The following is a 25,480-nucleotide window of genomic DNA, read 5'->3' on the forward strand; positions in this document are numbered from 1 at the left end:
CCTGTGTATGAGGTCATTGGTTAAAACTGAGTTAAAATAAAGAGTTTGGATTGAGAATGTTAGATTTTTGTTTTTTGCAAGGAGAAAACTTTTTCCATAACAGCTGCTTTTTTCCCTTTCAAATAGGTCTAATTATAGAGCTTATGAGTGCGGGCTGTGAAGGAGCAATATCAGTGGTTGTTTATTTATTTATTGGTGAGTGATTCAAAGGATTCAATTAAATGGGATGAATCAAATCCCCTACCTACCACTATCGGTTAGGTTACTGATTTTAAGTCAGAACAGTGCTGTCCTCTGCATGGCCAGCACCAACTGCGCATGCGCCAGCTTTTCCACTGCCGGGCACGCGCCTTCCCTATCCAAACGCACGCGCTTTGAGTCCTCCCGCAACATCCTCGAGAAGTTAGTCACGAGAGACCCGAGCGACCGTTGAGCAAGGCGCGAGAAACGTCCATTTCAACACCGCGAGCAGTGTCGACTGGCCTGCTGGTGTCCTGTACTTTGTTCAATCGTTTTTTTTATCGAAACGGGTGTGTTTGGCTAAGCTGTACACACACCCCTCCCGTGAGCAGTAGACTGAGCTCAGACAGGAGTTTGGTCATCAGCATCCGCTCCGCATTTTTACGGTGTGCTAACTACCTAATCGCCTCCACCTTTATGGATTTTACTGTACCGTAGTTTTTTTTAAAACAACATATTTCAATACGCGAGACTTGTTTGACTGCGAGGCTTATTTTTTATCAGACGGATGAGGTAAAAACAGAGAATCACACACATGTAGCCGTTGTGAAGCTAGCTGAGGAAGTGGACTGTTACTTTTCCATCCCTGTGTGGAAGGAGTCGCTCGTCTAGATGATTCAATGTTATGGAGACGCGAAATGCCACATAAAGACTGACCTCGGTCACTTTCAGAGAGACTAATACCTTCACCGCCATTCACAGGATTACTTGGAGCTGTCTGCAACTGTACAGTTAAATGAGTTAACATTAGCTAGGAATCGATCAACCGCAGCTAGCTCATTAGCCAACTCCCCAAGTGATTCGTTTAGTACAGTGTTAACACAACAGTTTGTCGTGTCATTTCTTTTTTTAAACCGACAGACATATAGATTGCGTTTAGAAGATGTCCTTTTTCAATTTTCGGAAGATATTTAAGCTGGGCACGGAGAAGAAGAAGAAACAGTATGAGCACGTTCACAGAGACATCAACCCTGAGGAGGAGTGGGAGATCGTGGGAGAACTTGGGGATGGAGCCTTTGGGAAAGTCTACAAGGTAAATATCATCTTCCTCCAGTAGGTGATTGTCACCTGACCTGAGTGTATTAGCATTGTCCCTCTGACTCTACTTATTCATTTTAAAGGGGCGGTTCTCTCCAAAGTGTAAATGTTGTCAATATTTATTTACCTTTATGTTGTTCCAAACCTGTATGACACAAAACGAGATGTTGTGAGAGACTACCAGCATAACTCAATTAATTGCATCTGTTTTCCATACAATGAAAGTAAATAGTTGCTGAGACTCATTCTAACAACTCATTTTGTGTTCCACGGGATAAAAAGGTGACGATGACAGAACTTTAATGTAACTGATAAAAAAAAAGAAAACTATAATTTTAACTGATTAAATGATTGTTTCCTTACCAGCACTTGATACTTTATTGAAAACTGCTTGATGAATCTCTTGATGACTTCCCAGTATTATGAATAGCAGTAGCACTAGCAACTATGATATTTTGGCAGAAACAATTGTTACCATGGCATATTTTTGTAAGGGCAGTAGAGAAGTAAAGAAAAGGATGTAAACATGGGCAACTTCATCTAGAATGTAGTTATTGAACCCAACGACTTTCCATTCTCAGTTGAACACAATTTAATTGGACAAAAAGAGTCAAAGTAGTAGCCTATTTGGATTTATTTAATCTCTTTACATTCTCAAAAGCCTAGTTAATGTAGTTTTACTCGCATTGTAGAACCAGTTGTAGTTGAATTCACACCATTCCTGTCAGTCCCTGCCTGCTTCAGACTTCAGTCTGACGAAGAATGTTTCCATACTGCTCTTGTTTATGGAATGCATTGTGTTTGTGACACCACAAGTTGGGTGTGACATTCTAAAGAAATTGTACAACACACACACATCTTTGAGGTATCATAGTGACATGATTAAAATGCAGACAGATTAGCCTTTGTTATTTAAGATTCTGCAATGGTTTTCATACAAAACCAGCCACAAAATATAGTCAGTATGTCTCAAGTTTATGGACGTCTTATTCTGAAATAAGTATTGGTAAGAACTAAGTTGTCTAATGAGGAAGTAACGCTCTGTGTGAATGAATGTAGGATCTCATGCAGAGGTGTGGTGAGGTTTATCAGGGTGAATCAGCAGGATCTTCCTTCCTCCGTTTAGCAGTGATGCTGGGGGGTGTTAGGCACTTTGATAAACATCTGAACCACATTTTCATGTGGTTTACCAGAGGTTCTACTGTTTCTTTTTATTTTGCAGTCTTTTATTCATATCTTACCTATGGTGAGATACACTGTACTGTATTTTGAGTCTCTTTAAAAAAAAATATTCTAAGCAAAACAAGTTATCAATAAATTAATGTGCATTCCTGGTCAGTGAAAGATTCATCAGTGGATGTTATTCCAAAGGGATACCACATAGGCCACACTGGCTGTTGGATAATGTGGTTCAGGCATTGTTTTTAGCAAATTTGATATGGCTCCATCCTTATAATGAACAACCACCATTCAGTAATTTCCTGATGGATAAAATCAAACTCTGTTCTGCATGTTTTCCCTGACAAGTTTAGTTTTTTTAGATTTCTGAGATTTATGTGGCTAACTTAAAGTTGGCATGAAATGACAATTCCCCATACCGGTATGTATTTTGTTAATACATATTATAGAACTTATTGTGAACAATTCATCTGTGCATGTTTTGTTTTTCCTAAAAAATGTTTACCTCAGAATGTTTGTTAAAAATGTCATAAATTGACCTTCTGGTCACATATGCAGGACTCCCAAAATCCAATCAACAACTGATGGCTAGAACCAAATCCCCGCCCCACTTTTTTTTTTTTGGATAATCCATTACTCTTGGGAATTTTACGTTCCCAAATGGAAGAAAAGATCTGTTGCGACTTCAATTCCATTGCGATTTTAAACCGCATGATCTGAATTTGGTTTTACTGACCAGTCTGTTGTCTTTCTTTGAGCATTGAGATAGGTCTGTCATTGTATATTCTTATCAGCACTAGTAAAATACAGTTATAAATTATTATTTCCTCTTCTGATGAGCTATGAGAAGTGTGACCTGCCCAGACTCGCTAGTTCTGTGGAACAATAATGGAAACCAAATTAACCCTACTCTCTCTCTTTATCATGGTTGTTTCAGAAATGCAGAGGTTGTGTTAATTTCCTGTTGGTCTGAGGGTTAAAACAGGCGTGAAGCAGTACAAGTGAAATTGAGAGAAACTTTCTGCTTCAATAAACTCTGGTCTACTCACACGTTTCGTGGTACACTTGCCTCTTTCCTTTCTCTGTCTACTCTTCTCTGTTTTCGGTTAGCTGTAAACACTCAGAGGTTGATCCCAGAATAGAAACTGTTCCTTGGCATAGATGGAGGATGGTTGAATGGAATAATGTGTTACACCCGTCATTAGTCACATCCGATTTGAATAGAATATTCTGGAGTTGTTAGCTATGCAAACACTTACAAAATACAACTGCAACTTTACTTTTTGTGTTGTAGTTCATAGGGATGACCTCAAAGCCTCATGGAGATATGTATTTCCTCAAACAGCCTCTGGCGCGCCTTTAGATGAGGTAACCCTGTCGTGCTTCCGTTTTTCTTTTTTCTGCTTTTTTAAAGAATAGATGTTGTTGCTTATGTATCAGTTGCAGGTTACTGGGAGGGGCTAATCTTTTACAAGATATTTCTGGTTTTTTGTATATATATCATATACAAATTTCATGTTCAATATTCCAGAAATTCATAATACAGTTACACGTGATGTCTGTTGGCTTATTACTCAATCATTATTGTAACAAATTTGTTAGTTAGCAAGGCCAATGTGCTTTGATGGTTATAAGTTTCATTCTGAATGTCTCTCTTGTTGGAGTAAAGCTGTGAAAATGCTTTTGTAATGAAGTAGGTCAAAGGCAATAGGCTAATCTCTGGGTACATTCAGGAATTTGTTTCTCATTCAGCCATTTTACAGGTTGTACACAAGTTACTTCTTTTTATCAATAGTTTTACTCCTAGTGCTACTCATGCCATTAAAGGGGTCCTCCTATTATGCCATTTTACGAAGTCTTGATTTTGTTTTTGGGGTGTACTAGAATGTTTTCATGCTTGATTGTTAAAAAAATGCATTATTTTTCACATATTTTTGTATTATTACAGCTCCTCACTCCTCAGTCTCTCGAATGCACCATTTAGGTCCTGTTTCGAAGAAACCCCTCCATCCAAAATACGAAATGTGCTGTGATTGGTTAGCTGGCCCAGTGTGTCGTGATTGGCACAGCGTAGCGCGTGTTCGGGAAATGTCCCGCCCCTCCATAACTGCGATTTTTCTGCTCTAGTGTAAACTGTAAATATTAAGGATGGCGTAAATTTCAAACCAGTTCGACCTCGATTCAGCCCCTGACAATGTTAACGAATGAGGATCATTCGTCTCTTCGACATAGCGGCAACACTATTCATCTTCTCTAGCGCAGCTCAACTAGGCCTAGCCCCCTTTTTTGTGTATTCTGGATTATTTAAATGAGTAGCATTGTGACATAGGCTAAGTCAAGATCCGGAAAAATCGTGTTGTAGTTCAAACGAGCCATTTATTGTACTTCTTGAAAGTGGATTCTGTTAAATAAAATATCTCCCTTTGGAGTGGACTTTGAGCTTTATAACCTGGCAGATCTTTTTATGCTCAGACAGCAACATTTCAGACTAACTAATGTTGAAAAAGTGGAAGTATTAGTCAAGTAAAGTAAAAATTTTGTACAAGGCTACACATATCAGACAGTTCAGAAGTCAAGATAACGGTGTATTTTGCTGTAAACTGCCGAAAAACCGAATGCTTCATGAATTCATTTTTTTAAATTTATATTACACCACCAGAAATGAGAATTTTACACACTATTTGATGTGAAAAAATGTTTCCACTTCAAAATGTTCTGTTCGTCATCATCTTATAACATGGGCTATGCTTGGAAAATTATACTTTTCCTGTATCCTGTAAGTAAACAAACATCTATTTTACATTCAACTAAGTGCCTCAAAAAAAACTATTAAATATCTTTTAATGTTTCTAACCTGAATTCGTTATTGTCACCGTCTTGAAGTAAAAGGATTTGTTTCCTAAAGACGGCCAAACATTAGACTCCTAGAAATCAGGTAGGAGTCGACATATGACTTTGTGTAAGTATTTATTTATTAGTCTGCCATATGCATCAGACATCAGGTGAAAGGAGTGTGGGCAGTCCGTGAGCGTGACATCTGAGACTGAGACTAGAGAAATTGAGCTTCTAGTTATTGATTGTATCTTAGTGGTTGTCTGCTCAGAGTAGAGGTGCATCATAGATATGTAACTCACAACGACACTGACAGTTATTACAGCTCAGATGAAAATGTGTTCAAGATCAAAGAAAATTATCCTTAAGTTTGAGCCCCTGGCATTGAAAAAGTGTTGCATGTGGCTTGTGAGCTGCTGTTTGAATAGCAGGTCTGTACAACATCATAGAAGCCATTGTATGCCTGTGCTACCTGTTGAATATTTCCCACTGTTTGCTTTTATCACAGGCTCAGAACAAAGAGACCGGGATCCTGGCTGCAGCGAAAGTGATCGATACCAAAACAGAAGAGGAGCTAGAGGACTACATGGTGGAGATTGAGATACTTGCCTCCTGTGACCATCACTACATAGTCAAACTGCTGGATGCTTTTTATTATGAGAGCAAACTATGGGTGAGTGACTCTTCTCATGAGGGGTTTGGTTACTTCTGCTGTACTGTAGCCAGACACACACATACACAGACATTGACCTCTGTAGGAGGAGTAGGAGTGAGAGCACACTTCACTCTCGCCTTGCTTGTCGAGTAGCACTATGCTGTTGGTTAAGAAGTGTTTGTACACACAACAAACTGGATCTTGCTGTGTTTTTTCTCACATACTTCAAGGCTATAATATGGCATAATGTTCATTCTGGGCTTTGTAACCACATTATTTTTAAATAATGTTTTTAATTTTCTATTTTTAAATGTTTTATTTTTATCAAACTAATTTGTTCCTAATAAAATCTAAGATGTAATAATCCAATCAAATCCTGTTGGATAAAATCAAGTTCATTCTCACGTTCATTCTCAACAACGGCAAAAACAATAGAAAAAAAACTTGCTCATTTCATTTTTTTAAATGTAATAGTGAATAATGACAATGTCAAGGCTTAACAGCTCCTTACTAGTCACCAATTATCCCTCTCTGTTCATCCCTGTCTAAAGAGTGTCAGTGGATCCTATTTTTCTACTATAGAGCTCCCAAGATAATTACGGAAGGATGGTTTCATATGATCATCCCCTCTGCGGTTGGCATGTATAGAAGGATAATGGCCTATTTCAAATGACCAGAGAAAGTGCTCATGAATTAATTAGATGCAAGTCCAGTCTGCTTAGCCTGGCTGCTATTCAAGAGATATGAATGCACAGCTCATAGTAGCACAAGCAAGCCTCTTAATGCGTAGAGAGATCGTTCCTACACTCAGTGTCAGAGCTGTGCAAAATATTCATAGAAAGCTGACTAAAATCTGCACTGCAGTCAATTGTTTGTCAAGTAATGTTACATTATTCTCCAGCCTCCTGTCAGTGTTCATAGTTAATTCAGATGCAGCTGACTTTTCATGAGTTAACATTGTATGAAGGAACTGACGCTTTAGTGTCGAAGTGTGTCCGATAAACTTAAGTTCTCTTGGTTTGTGATGAGATTGCTTACTGTATGTTACCATGTAGGCTATTTCTCTCCTCTCATGAGACATAGCATAATATAGGGGTTGTATTGATTTTTCTGCAGCACCTGTTACCTTAAAGACCAGCTGCTGTGGTCAGTGTAATAGGACGGTGTTCACTTACATAATGATTTTATCACTTCACTCAGAGGATTAAGTTTCATTTATCACTGCACTGCTGTTGGTTGCCATTATCCAGTATACCAAAAAAATAAGTGAATACTTGTGTAACCTAATAAAACTAGAAATTAGATTAGCAATTTTTACAAAATGTTCTCATCTCATCATAGCCCTTCTAATGATACCTGAGAGTGGCATTAACAAAGACCTCGGAAAAGGTTTTTAAGTGAAGTCATCAGTGCTTTAACTAGAAGCCAGAAGAAACCAATATTTAATTAAAAAAAATGTGTGGAAACCGTGATACTTACTTTCTTTCAGGATTCTTTGATGAATAGAAAGTTCAAAAGAATCATTTATTCAAAATAGAAATCTTTTGTAACATTATAAATGCCTGTACTGTTTTCTCAGTGTCATTATTAGTTCATTCATCTTCTGGATCTGTCTTTCTCCTCCTCCTTTAGATTTTCATTGAGTTTTGTGCTGGAGGAGCAGTAGACGCTGTGATGTTGGGTAAGTTTAATGGTCTTTGTTTAGCTGAAGGTAATAGAAGGCTCTGTGGTCGTCTGAGTCTGTTCTACTGTGTGATGATGTTCCATTCCTCCAGACCTCACTGGCACACCAGCATGCTGTGCTCAGTTTTGCCACTGGACTGAACCATATAATTATCAATGTCAGTTTTTTAAGGAGTGGTTAGGCTCTTTTTAAAGCTACTCAGCCTTTTTCCGTGTTGGTTGGAAGCGTTGTTGAAATGTCCCCATACGGATCAGACCTTTTCTGTGACATGCCATGTCAGCAAATTCATAAGTAGAAATTACAAATTTTTCATGGCTCTCAGTGGTATTAATTCAGCCAGAAACAATGCTTAAATGTCTAACAAATGGTCCCATTTCTTCTCTTTTTGTACAGTGTTGTCTGTACCATTTACAAAAAGCTGTTTTCAATCACAAATCTTGTCACCTTATTTGATTGAAAAAACATTTTGCAGTTGTAAACAATATCCTGTAAGAATAAAACCTCTCCTTCTTATGACTGTTTAGTCTTCTGTGATGACAATCTGGCTACTTCTACATTTAGCCTGAAAGAGAGGTGTTGCTGGTGGGAGGTGTTGGGGTGAGGAGGTGTTCTTATGATGGAAACGCTTTTGTTGACTCACTGTTTGTGCTGTTATAACTCCCTCTGTTGCCTTCTGCCTGTTCTGTGATGGCCTATCCCAGCAGTGTGGCTGTAATAAAGGCAGTTCACATTGCTTCAATCAGTGCGCACTACTTAGCCAAGAACAACAGCAGAGAACAAATCTATTAATAAAAGCCATAGCCCTTTGTCACTTTTACATTGTAGTTTATTTGTCTAGTTTAAGTTGAATACACATCACAGCAAATAAAAAAAATCGTATAAAGTGTGCTTGCTTAGTAGTGACTCTGTTTACGCCAATTCTGCTTGTGTATGTGTGTGTCTGCAGAGCTGGAGCGGCCACTGACAGAGCCTCAGATCCGGGTTGTGTGTAAACAGACACTGGAGGCGCTGGTTTACCTCCATGAAAATAAGATTATACACCGCGACCTGAAGGCTGGAAATATTCTTTTAACCTCGGATGGAGACGTCAAATTGGGTAATGGCTTCATGAAGTGTGCTTACATACTGTCTTAGCACCTGAGGGACAAATGACTGCCTTAAAAAGAAAACAATGTTGTTATTGGTAAATAAAACTAAAACTATTACAAAACATTTTCGTTCATTGAAATAAAAGCTGAAATAAAATATTTTTGAAGATGAAAAAAACTTGAGCGAAAGTTAAAATAAGTTGAAGTACTAAAGTTATTTAAAAATAATAATTTAAAAAACAAATAAAAAAAAACAAATAAAAATGCCAAATGCACATAACACAAAAACACACACACAAAAATAACTAAAATTGAAAGAAAACTGAAAAATATAAAAATAGGTTAGTTCAAACTATTAAGAAATACTATAATATTATATAAATAATACAAAATTTTCACTGGAGTCTTGAAAGACTGGAAGTATCGGGGAGTTTTAAAATGGTGATTTCCCTGTCCTTGAATTGTGATCAACAGGAGTAAAATGATCAAAAATATGTAATAAATAGAAATTAAATATTTATTTATATAACAATACTAAATGCATTTATAAAATTAATTGTTTTTATAATTATAAAATTCTAAGAATATGACAATTCAATTTTATATTCTAACAGTTATGACAATTCATAATTATAAAATTCTAATTTTATATTGTTACATTTATATATTTAAATGTTGCTTTGCTCTAAAACATTAAATTGGCTAGGAATCACTCTTTATGGCTGTTGAAGACACCTAATAATGTCTGTTAAATTATTTAAAAAAACCTTATCCAGTCATCCCAAAACATCTGGAAAGGTCAGGGAAGAGTAATTTTGTCAAAAAGTCTCATTAATTGATTTTCAGTAATTAATAGGGGCGGATATTAGTAAACTGAAATGTTTATCTTGGCTTTTTAAGTTTTTCAACAACTGTTGTTGTTATTTTTTAAGGCTTTTTTAATAGCTTTTAATTAGGGCTGTCAAAAGATTAATCGCGATTAATCGTATCCAAAATAAAAGTTTGTGTTTAAATAATATATGTGTGTGTACTGTGTATAATTAAATTTTTATATATAAATACACACACATGCTTGTATATATTTAAGAAAAATGTGTAATTTATATATAAAAAAATATTTATATATAATATAAATTATATATAAATATATACAGTATATGTATGCAAATATTTCCTAAATATATACATGCATGTGTGTGTATTTATATATACAAAATAATTATACAGAGTACACACACATATATTATGTAAACACAAACTTTTATTTTGGATGCGATTAATCGTGATTAATCTTTTGACAGCCCTACTTTTAATTCCATAGTGCTGTCAGCCATACTGTATGTCTCTAATTTTGATCAATGTCTCTTCTCAGCTGATTTTGGAGTGTCTGCAAAGAATACAAAGACCCTACAGAGAAGAGACTCATTCATTGGAACGCCTTACTGGTTAGTCACTCAATTTAAGTCTTGCTTTGAATCATGAGATCTGTCACTATGTAAGAACAGAGCTGTGAATAGGGCACATAATACGGTTCTTTATTTGTCCGATTTACCAAAATCCCCTCCCTCCCCCCCCTTCTCTCTCTTAAATGCAAGGATGGCACCCGAGGTGGTGATGTGTGAGACGTCAAAGGACAGACCGTACGACTACAAAGCGGACATCTGGTCCCTGGGGGTGACTCTGATCGAGCTGGCACAGATCGAGCCGCCCAACCACGAGATGAACCCAATGAGAGTCCTGCTAAAAATAGCAAAGTCTGAGCCCCCCACACTCGCAGCTCCATCACGATGGTAAGAGTTATGACTCACAGTGCCATGATCTTCCACTTGTGTCAATAAAGTCAAATGTGATTAGCAATAGAAGCAATATCATTTCCAAGGACAGGTTATTTCAATAAAAAATGTTTTTGGTCATATTTAGTAATATTTTGGGTGGTATGATAAATAACCTTCCAACTATGAAATAATAAAACTGGAGGCTGTTGAGCTGATGAATCGTATAATTTGTCGCCCACCCAGAGTCCCAACACATGATCAGCCTGGAACTGGATAGCCTGTTGCTCAATAGTTATGACTGTAATACCCCAAACGAAGAGCCCTTTTACATTCAGCACATGGTTTATATTTGTTCCTCCGCTGTGTTAAACAGGTCTCTGGAGTTCAGTGATTTCCTGCGGAAAGCGCTGGATAAGAATGTAGACAATAGGTTGAGTGCATTGCAGCTCTTACAGGTTGGGCCGTCTTGTATTTCTTGGTGCAGTTACATTTAAAGGATGAAATTAAAATGCACATGTAAGTAATGAGCCATGGTTTGCTTTCAGCATCCATTTGTTTCAAATGTGGAGGATAACAAACCACTGCGAGAGCTGATTGCTGAGGCTAAAGCCGAAGTGGTTGAGGAGATTGAAGAGGGGAAAGAGGAAGAGGGAAAAGAGGAAGAGGAGGAAGAAGAGCCTGAGCCCCAGCTGGTATGAACATCAACATTTTTGACCACTTTCAGAATGTAGACGCACATTCAGAGAATCTGAAATTGTGATGATAATATGCATGGAAGACAACATCACCAGAGTCCTTTAAGTATCTTCATGCACATCACACTGTTCAAAACATCACTTTGTTTTTATTTGTTATATGTAGGCAGTGCCTGGACACAAACGTGCATTATCAGACACCAGCATTGGCAGCTCAGAGGATGAGAGGCAGTATCAGAACACGCCAACTCTTGAGTCGGTCTCAGAGAGGGCTGAACCTGAAAGAAAACCCAGTTCAGAGGATCAGGCTAGTGACAAGACCTCCGACATGCTGGTGGACACCAGCAAACCCAACCATGCTGAGGATGAGAAGATTAATGAGTTTAGTGTGTCAGACACCAGCAATGAGGAATCACGTTCTGGTGAGGAGGCTGTACCAAAACAAGAGGAATCTCCTACACCAGTGACCACAGAAGTGGAGATTTCTGATCAGCCAAACCCACCAGCATCAAATGACACCGTCCTCCAAGAGATTGTGACTGTCAGTGAAGAAACTGGAGAGGAAGAAAAGAAAGAAGTGAAGGTGGAAGAGACAACAGAGAAGAAAGAAGAGTATGAAGAAATGCAGCAGCAAGCCAAAGCACCAACCACCACAGATGAAGAAGAGGAACGTATCCTGCCTTCAGATGAAGCTGAACCAGTGAACAAATCTGATGGTGTTACTGAACCAGTTGCTACAGGAAAAACAGAAGACAAAATTGAGACTGAGGAAGAAATTACTAAAAAGGAACTAGTGGAGGACGAGAGAACAGTAACCTCACCAGATGTCCCTACAGAAGAGGTAAAGAAGAACCAATTGGAAATTTCACCAGATGCTTCTTCAGAAGTAAAGGAGGAGCAAATGGGAACTTCACCAGATGTTTCCACAGAAGAGGTAAAGGTGGATCTTCCTCAAGTGGCAACAGAGGAACAAGATAAAGGTGGAGATGAGGCTGACAGTTCAGAACCCAAAGAGGATCCAGCAACCAAGGGAGTAGATGTATTAGAGAACACCTCTGTGAATGAATTGCCTGTTGTTGTCATCAATGGTGTAAAAGAACAGGAGGTCGGTGCAACAGAGAAACCTCAAGAAGCCAATGAAGACAGACCAGAGACCCTGGAAGCACCTACCATGCTTGAGAATGCAGCAGAGGTGGTGAAACCTGATGTTGAAAAAGAGAAAGACTCTGACTCAGGCAGCAGTTCTGCTGCAGATACTAACAGCATTGACATTAACCTGTCAATTTCCAGCTTCCTCTCCAAAAGCAAAGAAGGATCTATTTCAATACAGGTACCTACAACTAACATGTGTCAAACTCCGGTCCTGGGCCACTGTCCTGCAGAGTTTAGCTCCAATCAGCTCCAAAACACTTGCCTGGAAGTTTCTAGTAATCCTGAAGACCTTGATTAGCTGGGTCAGGTGTGTTTAATTAGGGTTAAAGCTAAACTCTGCAGGGTTGTGGCCCTCCAGGAACTGAGGTTGACACCCCTGCTATAACTGCACCAGATGTCCTTGAAATTAACTTTATTCACTCCCACAGGACAGCAAGCGCCAAAAGAAAACCCTGAAAAAGACCCGCAAGTTTTTGGTCGATGGGGTGGAAGTCAGTGTCACCACATCCAAGATTGTCACAGACAATGACACCAAGAGTGAGGAACTGAGATTTTTGAGGTATCTAAGCTGACATCAGTTACTGTTACTAGTTAATTGCAATTTGCGACTGGCAAATGATAATGCATATATGATAATGCTTAAATGTTTTAAATCACCAGAAAGAGTGTGTGAAGTGTGTTTATTTTGTAGGCGTCAGGAGCTACGAGAACTGAGGCTGCTGCAAAAAGAGGAGCAAAGAGCTCAGCAGCAGCTCAGCAACAAACTGCAGCAGCAAAAAGAGCAGCTCTTCAGGCGCTTCGAGCAGGAAATGACGGTCAGCACCCTCATTCCCTCACTATATTTGTTTACATTAAACATTGTAATCCACTGGTTATTGTACACTCTTTTGTTTTGTCCATAAACACTGAAAGAGCTGTTTTAGTTTTCTTAAATGCAGATGTAGCATGATGGATAAGTTAAAAGTATCTAAACACAGCAAGGTTGATTCACATAACAGGAAGGCTGCAATACACTGCCTCCTAACCATCTCTCTCATGTTAATTTGAGATTTTGCCACCACAGTAACAAGCAGTACTTTGGATTTATGATCTATTTTTGTAATGTTGTGATCTATAGTAACTCCGCCCACAGTCGTATTTCATTGGTCCAAAATCTTGCTTCACATGGCATTTTATTTAACATCATGTATGTTCTGATTGGCTGTCATTTAGCTTTCATCTGTAGCTATGTTTCGTCCCAAAGTTTTGAATTTAACTTGTGCAAAATTGGAAAATCCATCCAGTGAGCTTAAGAATACAAAATCGCTACTTCCTCATAAACTGGCGCTAAACATCATAAAGACAGTAGGAGAAGCCACTGTATGTAATAATTCGATTCGAATCGATTCATCGTTTTTTAAAATGTGGTCGATTCAAAATCGATTCTCAAACGCCAAGAATCGATTTTTTTCCATATTTATTTATCTATTACCCAAAAGCTATTAACCAGTATTAGTTTTCCTCCACTGTTCATAGGCTTACAAACTCCATTTTATAGCTAATGCTGTGAGATTTTATGTTTGTTTTATCTTAATCATAAAATAACTAGTGCTGCACGATTAATCATATCGCAATCGCGGTGTCAAGCCTACGCAATTATATGATGTGAATGTCCTGAGTGTGATGCAAAGAAAGACTCGCGCTGATATAGTGCGTGTGCACAAGACAGCCCAGAATAGAGTTCTCTTTTGTGCTTGAACAAACAACAACACACACAATTATGCCAAAATGTCTTTTTGTCGAGTATCTTCATAACATAAGAGCAGTCTTATGATGAACGTGAAGAGTTGTGACTGGTGAGAGAATGAGGCACGTGTGAGATCCGCGTCTCTGTCAACAGCGGCTGGTCTTAAAGGGACAGTACAAAGTAGCCACTAATTATCTCTGTCGTTAAAGTTAATCAAAGAACAAAGGGAACAGAGAAAAACACTCACTGCTCTTGACTAAAGAACTTTTGTAACTTTAATAAGGATTAGTCTATGTATAATTTATAATTAATGCAGCACAGACTGTTTGATAACTTTATTACATTTTTGCATATGTCCTACCTGTTAGACAGGAAGGGCACAGGTAAATATGATTCTGTTTTAATGTACCCAAGTGTACCTAAAATAAAGAGTTTAATATACAGGTTTGTAGCTCTTTATTTATTTTTATTAATTAACCACTTGTAAACTTATGTTCGAATCGAATTTAGAATCGAAATCAAAAATCGAATCGAAATTGTATCGAATTGAGAGCTTGCGAATCGAAATTGAATCAAATTGAGAGCTTGCGAATCGCAATCGAATCGAATTGTAACATCTGAATCGATACCCAGCCCTATATATATATAAAATAAATTACTTGTGCCTCAGAGCGCGCAGTTGAAACACAAAAGAAGCGGTCACATTATCTTGCTTTTGGAGGCGGATGCCTGCTGTTTGGGAACGCAGTTGTGTAAGAGATTATTAAACCGAACCACTTTGATGACAGTCTTTGCTGAGGCATTTCAGAATGACCAAAACAGCATTTCAGATGATCATCTGCTGGGTAGTCCAGTTATGCCGTCCCATTGCTTAGTTGATGTGCATTGATTCAATTTATGCACACATTCTCTTATCGGATAAATTTCTTATTTCTTATCTGACTCAGTTGAGCGCACAAGATTTTCATGTGCATTTTTAACATTTATGTGAATTTAAAAAAGTGTTTTTGTTGAACTGCTCCCTTTTAGTTCAGGTTTAAAAGCCTGATGAAGTCTCACAGGGGCACAAGCACACAGATAAAATTGCTCAGTGCATTAGTGGTCAGTTACCGTAATTCAGTATTCCTCTTTCACACTCTCTCTCCACAGGGAAAGAAACGTCAGTATGACCAAGAGGTGGAGAACCTTGAGAAACAGCAAAAACAGACCATAGAGCGTCTGGAGCAGGACCACACCAACCGGCTGAGAGATGAGGCCAAGAGGATCAAAGCAGAGCAGGACAAGGAGCTCTCCAAGTTCCAGAACATGCTGAAGAACCGCAAAAAGGAGGTAACCGAGAAAGAGGGGCGCAGAGTTGAATGTACTGTATTTATGCATGTATTTGTTCAGGCCATGACTTGTTGCTTGTTGGTACTAGGGATGAGCATTCAGAGTAATTTAACAGTTGAGTACACTAACTAAAATTCAAATTAAATTTAAGTAAAAAGAAATAGATTTTTATTCTCAAACATTAAACTATATCACACTTACATTGGTTTTGGGAAAAAAAATATTTGACAACCTCTTTTGAAAGAGAGAGAAAAAAAAAACTTGCATAGAAATCAGTTTGAAAAGTAGGCTGCCAGCATTAGTGTATTTGCATACATAAAAATGCTGTTTCAACATATCACTTTCACTTTTTATAGCTTCACATTCTTATTTAAAAAAAGGCTGATATGTGTCCCTGCAGCTTTTTTCATCCCTTTTTTTCTGAATAATTGACTAGATCATGCTTAACATTTTCTTTACATTGATTTGAGTCTATGGCAGGTAAAGTCACAAAGGAGTCGGACAATCTATTTGTGATTTAGTGTTTACTTGTCAACTAGTTAGCAGAATGTGTATTTGTCTGTTGGATTGCTCATGTTCATCCCTATTTGGTATGCTTTTAGTAGCTTTTTTCATTCTTGTTTTCTGGGGATGCAAAATCCAAACAGACACTCTTGCGTTTACTAATTTACTTCTGGAATCACAATGCAGCTGCAAATGGAATTGATTTCCTCACCTGTCCCTTTAGACACATCTCAGCTGTGTCTCTTGCTTTGTGTTCAGACTTGTAAATGCAAAGAAGTTCTTTTCTTATCATGTTATGTTTGCTTAACGAAACTCTGGCTTTCACATTCAATTACCTCCATCCTCCGAGAGACCACAGAGATGGCTTTAAAGGTTAATTGGGTGCTAAGCAATGGCTTAGGAACAAAATAAAGGCTCTCTTCATTTCATCTCTTCCTCCTGCTGGTGTTTTCAAGTGTTGCTCATGAATGAAGGGATTTCAGTACAATCATGCATGGCTTCATGGAAATGGGGTCTGTGTGGGGTGGGTTTGTCACTATTCTTATTTCCTTTTAGGTATTGATGCATGGTGCATTTGCTTTCATAGTCAGTAACATGATTATAATAGCACATTTCAGCTGTTTGGTCTCTCATTGCATCATCAGCCAGCATGATACATGCTCACAGCGATGGTCAAACTGTGTATTAGCACCACTAGATTCTCTCTTATGTTCTCTTGTTTTGGTTTTTCTGTGGCACTTGTACTAGACCGCTTGCTCCTCACTAATGCTGTCATATGCATGAACAGAGTGCCTTAATGGATTCAGATACTCTCTCTTTCTCCCTCTCATGATGCCCTGTTCAAATACATCTTGAAATTGAAATTTATAAATATTTCCTATAAAGTATTAACATTATTTTTCAGAATAAGTATATGTAAAATAACTGTTTTTTGATGTTATGCTTTTCTAAATGTCACTAATTATGTTGCTGTGTGAGTGTGATGTAATGAGTGGAGATCAGTGCTGTGGTGTAGGGCCTCTTCTCTTGATGGGAACACAGTTTTCATAGACTAATATGTACTAGAGATTAAGTTTCCTTTCATTTTAAAAATACTGTCAAAAGTGACCTTCATTGCAAGATGCACATTTCAGTTTTCTATATTGCTGAGCAGCAGATAAAGTAATATACACTACCCTACCATTTAAAAGTTTGGAGTCGGAAGGATTTATTTTTAAATGACTACTTTTATTTATCAAGGATGCAGTGATCAGAAGGGACAGTAAAGACATTTATAATATTACAAAAGATTTCTTTCAAATAAATACTGTTCTTTTGAGTAAGCAGCGCAACTGTTTTCAACATTGATAATAATAACAAATGTTTCTTGAGCACCAAATCATCATATTACAATTATTTCTGAAGGATAATTTGACACGTTCTAATTAAATTAAAAAACAGTTGTTTTAAGCTTTATTAATATTTCAATTTAAAACTGTATTTTTGATCAAATAAATACAGCATAGGAGACTTCTTCCTAAATATTAACACAAACTTATCAGCCCCCAAACTTTTTACTGGTAGTGTACATGAAATGATAATGTATATGATTTTATTATGGCAGAGATAGACAAAATTGTTCAATTTGAATGAACACTGTGATATTTATTAATTGGACAATACAAATAATTTGAGCTGATTAATCAGACTGGGTTAAGGCCGGTTCACATCCAGAATGAAAACTATAAAGATAACTATATTAGCTAAAAGTAAGTGTTAATATTTTCAGTTGGACAGTGACTGGCATTTCTGAGAACGAGGATAATCTAGAGTCAGCAAAATATCTTTCTTTCCTGATCAAACTGACAATTTGACATTTTGGCACTTGACCTCTCTTGCTGTTGAAAAAAAAAATCCTGCTGACACGGCTTCCTTTACAGAAGAACAAACGTCAGCAAAATAGAAGTGTGCATCTTTTAGAGATTAATTTGAAGGGATCTATACTCTGATGGCTGTAATGGTTGTAGAGGTGAAGGAAGGATCTATGTTAGCTGCTGTTAGTGGGCTTTTTCTCTGTTCTTCAGCTTCTGAACAACTCTTTAACGGTAGTAGCTGATCATGGGCTATTGGAATCATCTTTATTTTAACTGCTAACCCAGTTGGAAATCATCAGTGGTTTGGAGATGATTATCTTTCAAATACTAAAGCGTTCATCATCATCGATTAACCCTTCATGGCAGATTTTGCATGACTTTCTCCAACTAATGATTTACACCGTCAGTCCCTACGCAAGTAAAGCCTTCATTCCCAACAGTCTGCATGCTCACACTGTAGGTCAAACAAGAGGTCGAACAGTCCCCCAAACGCATGAGAAAAGAGCTCATGAAACGCTTAAAGGAAGACCTAGCAGTCATTCAACATGAAGAGGTAATTTAGACACCCCATACACACACTTCCACTTCTCCTCTTTTCTACCACTCTGATCTTGAATTGTAGGATTGACAATAATTAAGGTTATTCCTTAAATTCCCTATTTAAAGAGAATCTTCCATTGGCATTAATGAATAATTTGTCCTCCCTTTTCTGGACAGACTTTCCACTAGATAATAGAACATGGATGCAGGGATTCACTCTCTTGTCCAGACACAAACGCATTAGTGAGATTAGGCGATGAGATCTGGCACCTGCATTCCAATTAATTTTAGGGCTGTGCGATAATATTATTATAATAATTATTATTATTAACTAAAATAATAAACGAACAAGAAATATTACGGATATAATATTTTACTGTAATATAAAAATAGCATTTAAGGAAAGAAATATAATAGTTTTGTAATTTTACAGTTGTACAGTAAAATACAATGATTAATATTTATGACTGTCTTAATTTAATTATGAAACATTAAATTCTCTTTTGTTGACAAGTGGTTATAAGCTCGCTTATTAAAGAACACAGTCTGCGCTTCACTCCAAAACATGCAGCGCATATATTTATATAATTAAACCGGTCCCTTTCACTTTTATTTTTGGTTTATCATGCAGCCCTACCCTATTCCACTCCAAGTGTTTGTCTGTACAGATGGCATGGCTGTATACTTCATGTTATGCACCTGTTAGAAATGTGTGTAGCTGAAGTAGCAAAACCGGTTAGAAAGGGGTATCCCCATACTTTTGGCCCTGTAGGATGTTCTGTCAATCCGTCAACTCCAAAGAGAGAGGAGTATAACAGACTAATGATGACTCATCATGCATGACAAGGATGACAGCCTTCAGACTCACCAGCTGCTAAACCTGCTCTCTGTCCATCATCTGGATCAACTGATTTCACTGCTCGCGGGTCTTGGACCCAGGACACTAACAGATTATTGCAATGAGGAGACTAGATGATATTGTGAGATGTGTGTATGGTTTGCGTGTGATGCGCTTGAGTGCTGGTGTGTGTCCCCTGTTCCTGACGTGGTGGAGTTGGCTGTGTTTTGCTCCACAGGGTGTGGCCCAGGTTATGATACAGTCTTTTCAGTTGTCCTCATGTGCTCTGTTCAACGCTCAGATGCAGGATGTAAGTCTCCTCTCTCCTCGTGACTCAACCCTCTCACATGTGCCCGTCCGTCACACAAGTTACGGAGCAGATGCATACAAATTCACAACAGCTGTAATAGTTTAGCTAACTTTTTTAAATAACTAAAAGTAATGGAAAACTGATTAGCTTACACATTTTAAAATCAGAGAGAATAGACCATAAAGTATAGAATGCAGTACAAATGCAAAATGCATGTTTTCAGCACATCTCCTCGCCCCAGTACTTTGATTCCAGGGAGGCTCACATGAACTTCTGCAGTAGGAATGAGGCATTTCATTGCACTGTTGTCACTCCTGAACTATATATTTGTTGAGCGACACTAGCAGAACTGATTTGATTATGTTCAACATGATTCTACTGAAGCATGCCCCTTTGTAACGGTGCAGTAGTGTTTGAACGTGATGTTGACGGCACATGCGGGCAGGAAGGTGCTCTGTTGTGTTGGAGTGCTGTTGCTGCACTGTCTCAGTATCTCTTCTATCCATTCACTCTCTCATACTGTTACTGAAACTTTAGTCAAGTTTCTGTGCGTCACCTGTGCTGCTTTTTTTCTGTCTGCCACTGAAGGCCAAGTTCAAAGGAGTCGAACATCAGGATGACTTTTGAGATGTATTATTTTTATTAGTAGTTGTATATTAATGCATTAGCTTATATATATCGCCTGTATTGCTTTGATTGAGTAATTTGTCAGTGTTATGCATGTCTTTGGCAAGCCCAAATGGATCTGAAATGATTGTCAGGAAGTTTTCCGAAATTATACAAATACATACACTACCATTGAAAAGTTTGTGGTCAGTAAGATATATATATATATATTTTTTTACTTTCTATTCATCAAAGAATACAGAGAATCTATCATGGTTTCTACAAAAATATTGAGAATGATGCTGAAAATACAGCTGTGTCATCACAGGAAACTTACATTTTAAAATATATTAAAATAGAAAAACAATATTTTAAATTGGAATTTTTCACCAAATTAATGTTTTTACTGTATTTTTGATCAAATAAATGCAGCCTTGATAATCATGAGACTTTTACCGACCAAACTTTTGAACGGCAGTGTACTTTTTTGCGTTTTAGCTTTCAGGAACTAATTTTAAAACACTTTATTGTGTTTAATCCATCCCACCTTTTTCTCCCCTTTAATCAGTTTAGAAAATATGAAAAAAGTCAGTCTGGGCTTACCTTAAGGTTGTTATTGCTGTACTGTGACTTTGTATGTATTGTTAATCTATTCTCTAGATCATTCCCTTCTTAAATCTTTATCCATTTATCATGAATTTATAAATGTTTTATCTCTGTTAAATGGTTTAAGTGTGTGACCTTCCTCTTAATGCTGTGGTATCAGTGCTGTGTTAGTGCTCATGTGAAATGTGTCTGCTTCACCTTGGAGCATGATCATGTACAGATACTAATTTACAACACCCCTGTTGTTTCTGTACCCGATTCCTTTCTTCTTCTTCTTCTCGCTCCACCCGTCTCTCTTAGGAGCAAGAGTTTCTCCAAAGGCAGCAGCAGGAGCTGGATGGAGCTCTGAAGAAGATCATCCAGCAGCACAAACTAGAGATTGCCACTATAGAGAGAGACTGTCTCAACCACAAGCAGCAGCTCATGAGAGGTCAGGCACTCTTTACAGAGAAGCCTCTGTAAATATTCTTACATTTAATAATAATGAAAAGCATTTTGAATTATTTTTTTTTTATTTTTATTTTTTGCCTGCAGTATATTTTCATATAGTTGCACAAACTTGCTGAATAAAAATAGAGTAAAAGTGTGTGTGTATATATATCTATTTACAGAGGTGAATATTCTTACATTCTTACATTTATAATAGAAAGGATTTTAAAGCATCCTGGGTTTGTTTTTTTGTTTGTTTGTTTTTTGGTGTTAACATTTTTGTTTACTTGCAGTATATTCTCAAAGAGTGATTATATGAGAAAGAGTCCAGTATACTTTTGTGGTTATGTTCATTACAAATAAATCAGCTGCACATATTTGGTGATATATTTATCTAGGTCACGCTTTCAACTCCAACCACAACGGAAACACGTCACCTGCTTCTACTGACAGTAATGCTGAAATAGAGCTAAACTTTGTTATTTTCAGACAGGGGGCCAATTATAAAGGCCAGCCGTATTCCTCTTGAGGTGTGGCCCAGATCTCATTTGATTAGATGTGTGTGTGTGTGAAAAATGTCCCATACAGACCGTTTTGAGACTTGCCATCTATGATGTGTAATGAACTGTGACTTTGTGTCTGCAAACATGTCTAAACATGAATGGAGTCAAATGATCTGGTTCTAACGGCTGAGAATTGCTCTATTTCCTCTATTCTTTGGCTCACAAACCAACAGCTCGGGAGGCAGCCATGTGGGAGCTGGAGGAGCGCCACCTGCAGGAGAAACACCAGTTGCTGAAGCAGCAGCTGAAGGATCAATACTTCATGCAGAGACATCAGCTCCTCAAGAGGCATGACAAGGTGAGACCTGGCAGTCAATTTATACAACAAATCAAATACTGCCATGTTTTGTAGCCACTTTGACTGTTTATTCCTACTTGGCTGGTCATCAGGAGATGGAGCAGATGCAGGGTTATAACCAGCGGCTGATTGAGGAGATGAAGAACAGGCAGACACAGGAAAGAGCTCGGCTGCCAAAGATCCAGCGCAGTGAAGCGAAGACGCGCATGGCAATGTTTAAAAAGAGCCTGCGGATCACTGGCACAGGAACACCAGAGCAGGACAGAGAGAAGATCAAACAGGTCAGACCCTCTATCAGGAAGCTCGGGAAGACCTTTGTCAAGATCAGAGGAATCAGGCTTGTGTTAAGTCCTTTTTAAACCTTTTTCTACTTTATTTTCGAGCAGTTTGCTGTTCAAGAGGACAAGAGACAGAAGAATGAGAGACTTCATCAGCATCAGAAACATGAGAACCAGATGAGAGACTTGCAGCTGCAGTGTGACTCCAACATCAGAGAACTTCAACAGATGCAGGTCTGTAACACACAGACGGACATTCTTTCCATCTTCCTCTTTCCTTTGTGCCTGCATTTTTTTATTGCATTTATTCTCTGTTCTGTTGAGCTAGTTGCCCTCTATCTTTGTTTGTAACATCTGGTTCATTGTCTTATTGCCAACAGAATGAGAAATGCCACCTCCTGATTGAGCATGAGACTCAGAAGCTGAAGGAGCTGGATGAGGATCACAGTCAGGAGCTGAAAGACTGGAGGGAGAAGCTTCGTCCCAGGAAGAAGGTATTCAGTATATCATTTCATTGGATCCAGTTAAACCTGATCATTTCAAGTGGATCATGCTGCTTTTCCCCCCATGTCAAAGATTGTGGGTTTCCAAACAAGCTGTTAAGAAAATATCTGAAATCTAAAAATGTTTTTAACATGATTATATAATTATTAATAACTTTTATATGCACACTACTACTGATTAATGTTTTTGAGAGACGTGTCTTTTGTTCACCAAGGCTGCAATTATTCAATCAAAAATGCAGAGAAAATACATAAAAGTAATATTGTGAAATATTATTGCAATTTAAATAAATGTTTTCTCTTTGAAGTGATTGCAAAGCTGATTTGTTTTTTTAGCAGTCATTGCCCAAGTCTTTAGTTGTGCTGCTTAATATATTTGTGGAAACTGTGATGAATTCTCTGATGAATTGAAAGCTCAAAAGAACAGCATTCATTTGAAATAAAAATCTGGTAACACTTCAAATAAGGTTCATTAGTCAATGTATTAATTAACATGAACTAACAATGAGCAATACATTTGTTAGAGTATTTATTAATCTTTGTTCATTAATCCAGCTGTTCATTGTTTGTTCATGTTAGTTCACAGTGCATTAACTAACGTTAACAAATACAACTTTTGATTTTAATAATGTTTTTGTAAATGTTGAAATTAATATTAACTAAGATTAATAAATGCTGTAGAAGTATTGTTCATTCTTAGTTTAACTAAGGTAGTTAACTAATGAACCTTATTGTAAAGTGTTACCAGAAATCGTATGTTACATTTTATAAATCAGTTAAAAGTCAGTTTCAGTTTCATGCAGCCCTGCTGAGTAGAAGTATTTTCTCCTCTCCCCCCCAAAAAAAATTTACTGACCCTGAACTTTTGAACGTGTGTGTGTGTGTAACCCTATATACCCTAATATTATCATTAAAAAAAAAAATCTAAGAAAATATTAGAATAAAGTCTGAGCTCATAGTGTTCTGGAATGATAATATGCCATCTCATATATTCTGAGTAGGACTGTTCTTTGTAAGTACACATACTATATGTCTCTCTCCTGCTCTCTCTCAGGCTCTGGAGGAAGAGTTCACACGTAAACTGCAAGAACAGGAAGTCTTCTTTAAAATGAGTGGAGAGTCTGAATGCCTCAATCCCACCACCCAGAGCAGAGTCTCTAAATTCTACCCTATTCCCAGTGTCCACTCTTCCGGCTCTTAACCTTCACTGAGCTTTATTTAAAGCGGGGAAGTGCTGTTCTAGTCAAGAGTCCATTGTCCTTTCAAAGGTATGAGATCAGAATAGATGCATGGGTTTGAAATGAAATTTCTGAGAGTTCGAAAGCTAACAGCAATGAAGGACAAACCTTATGCATTACATTGACATGCTTTTTGCCACATTGAATCCAATGGATTAACATTTTAGTTTTCTGTACGTTGTCTTCTGGTCATGTTAATTTGTGCTTAAGACATTAGCGCAAATTAACCGTGAATACACTCAGGCAATATCATCTTGTCTTTGTGGAATACAATCATGAAACAGCCTTAATAAGGGTCACATGAAGAAAAGCCCATAACAAACATAATATCACAGACAGAAATATTCAACTTAAGTGGTAAGAGATCACATTCAAACACGTGGACACTCGAGTCACTGGTACACAAGCTTCAGTTCTGTTATGGTCTTGTATCAGCTGTCATATGTTGTATTTTTGCGGCATCCTCTGTTTTGCCTATTCTGTTTTAAATCTCCATGCAAAGTTGCTTTTAAAACATGCTACTCTTTTTAACTTTTACTCTTTGCTTTATGGATAAAGATATTTGCAGTCAAGGAATGTAACCCATAAGTTGACATTGCACACTTTAAAACAAATTGAACATATGCAGTAGTGATCTCTTTAGTGCATTAGGAAGTAAATTGTCCAAATATTTGTATACGATGATGTCATTTCTCATTTGGCATGTCACTTTGTGGTCCAGAGTAACCGAGTTTATTTTTTTATGAGCAAATTAATTTCACGTATTTGAAGGAGAGTAGGGCAGTCTTTGCCGCCTTGAATGTTTCTTATATGGTGGTAAAAAGTTATTTATGGATTTAACCGAAGTTGAACGTTTTTATTGTTAGTTCTTTTTCCTGTTTCATCAAAATATAAGGGGAATATGGAACTTGCATGTTACATTGTATTTTAATTTTCGGTTTTCTTTTTATTGAAGGACACATACTTTTGATAGTCAAATGTAGAGCAGAATTTTGAATAGCCCATTGCAGTCTGCAGAAGTTTCAGTGGGAAGACATGAACACCTCTCACTGTTGCTGAGGACTTTTCATCTGATTCAAGCTTTATTTTTGATAACATGTTTCGTGTAAGAAATCACACATCTGTATCTTAGCCATATTATGACATGCTGTGCTCATATACTTTTTGCATGCTGAGAGAAATCCCAAATGCTGTACTTTACCAGAGACGTGAACTCTTTGAACAGGTTTTAAAAGTTGGCATTTGCACAAACGGGATATTTGTCCAGAGATATCCCAGTGTCATATAGCTGAACAGTGACCTTAACCTCTTGCAGCACTTTGATGGAATATCTGATGCATTTTTGAGGTAAATTTATGTATCAAAACGCTTGTCCATTGATAAACTGTAAATAAAACTCATTGTATTTTCTTTGATTTATTGGTGTTTTTTTTTTTTTTCTAAACATGGTGCAGTTTGGGTTCATATCGGGTTAGGCGTAAAATCAATACTCTTTGTTAAAGATTCAGTGGCTCTTGTAAA

The 25,480-nt window shown here is 37.5% G+C and overlaps 1 protein-coding gene across 3 annotated transcripts; it reads left to right on the forward strand.

The window, feature by feature from the left end:
• Positions 1 to 18: 18 nt before the first annotated feature.
• slka (STE20-like kinase a) lies at positions 19 to 25,374 on the forward strand. 3 transcript variants are annotated; one of them, XM_081351824.1, is made up of 19 exons: positions 19 to 195; positions 1,148 to 1,273; positions 5,798 to 5,962; positions 7,577 to 7,625; positions 8,575 to 8,724; positions 10,089 to 10,161; positions 10,312 to 10,506; positions 10,865 to 10,946; positions 11,037 to 11,183; positions 11,353 to 12,516; positions 12,767 to 12,897; positions 13,030 to 13,153; positions 15,214 to 15,393; positions 20,951 to 21,080; positions 21,816 to 21,940; positions 22,033 to 22,221; positions 22,327 to 22,452; positions 22,599 to 22,712; positions 23,776 to 25,374. In XM_081351824.1, the coding sequence occupies exons 3-19, from the start codon at positions 5,876 to 5,878 to the stop codon at positions 23,920 to 23,922; spliced, it is 3,213 nt and encodes a 1,070-aa protein (XP_081207950.1). In that variant the 5' UTR covers positions 19 to 195; positions 1,148 to 1,273; positions 5,798 to 5,875; the 3' UTR covers positions 23,923 to 25,374. The 3 variants fall into 3 exon arrangements, with proteins under 3 accessions (XP_081207950.1, XP_081207948.1, XP_081207949.1); XM_081351822.1 differs by lacking the exon at positions 19 to 195 and adding an exon at positions 19,367 to 19,438 and having other exon boundaries at positions 260 to 1,273; XM_081351823.1 differs by lacking the exon at positions 19 to 195 and having other exon boundaries at positions 260 to 1,273.
• The last annotated feature ends 106 nt before the right edge of the window (positions 25,375 to 25,480 follow it).

Source organism: Scardinius erythrophthalmus, assembly GCF_964197995.2.
Source record: "Scardinius erythrophthalmus genome assembly, chromosome: 21".
NCBI lineage: Eukaryota > Metazoa > Chordata > Actinopteri > Cypriniformes > Leuciscidae > Scardinius > Scardinius erythrophthalmus.

Coding starts and splice junctions, on each gene's coding strand:
- slka (XM_081351822.1), top strand. CDS start 1,124: ATGTCCTTTTTCAATTTTCGGAAGATATTTAAGCTGGGCACGGAGAAG. Junction 5,963..7,576: donor ATTATGAGAGCAAACTATGG/GTGAGTGACTCT, acceptor CTCCTCCTTTAG/ATTTTCATTGAGTTTTGTGC. Junction 10,162..10,311: donor TTCATTGGAACGCCTTACTG/GTTAGTCACTCA, acceptor CTTAAATGCAAG/GATGGCACCCGAGGTGGTGA.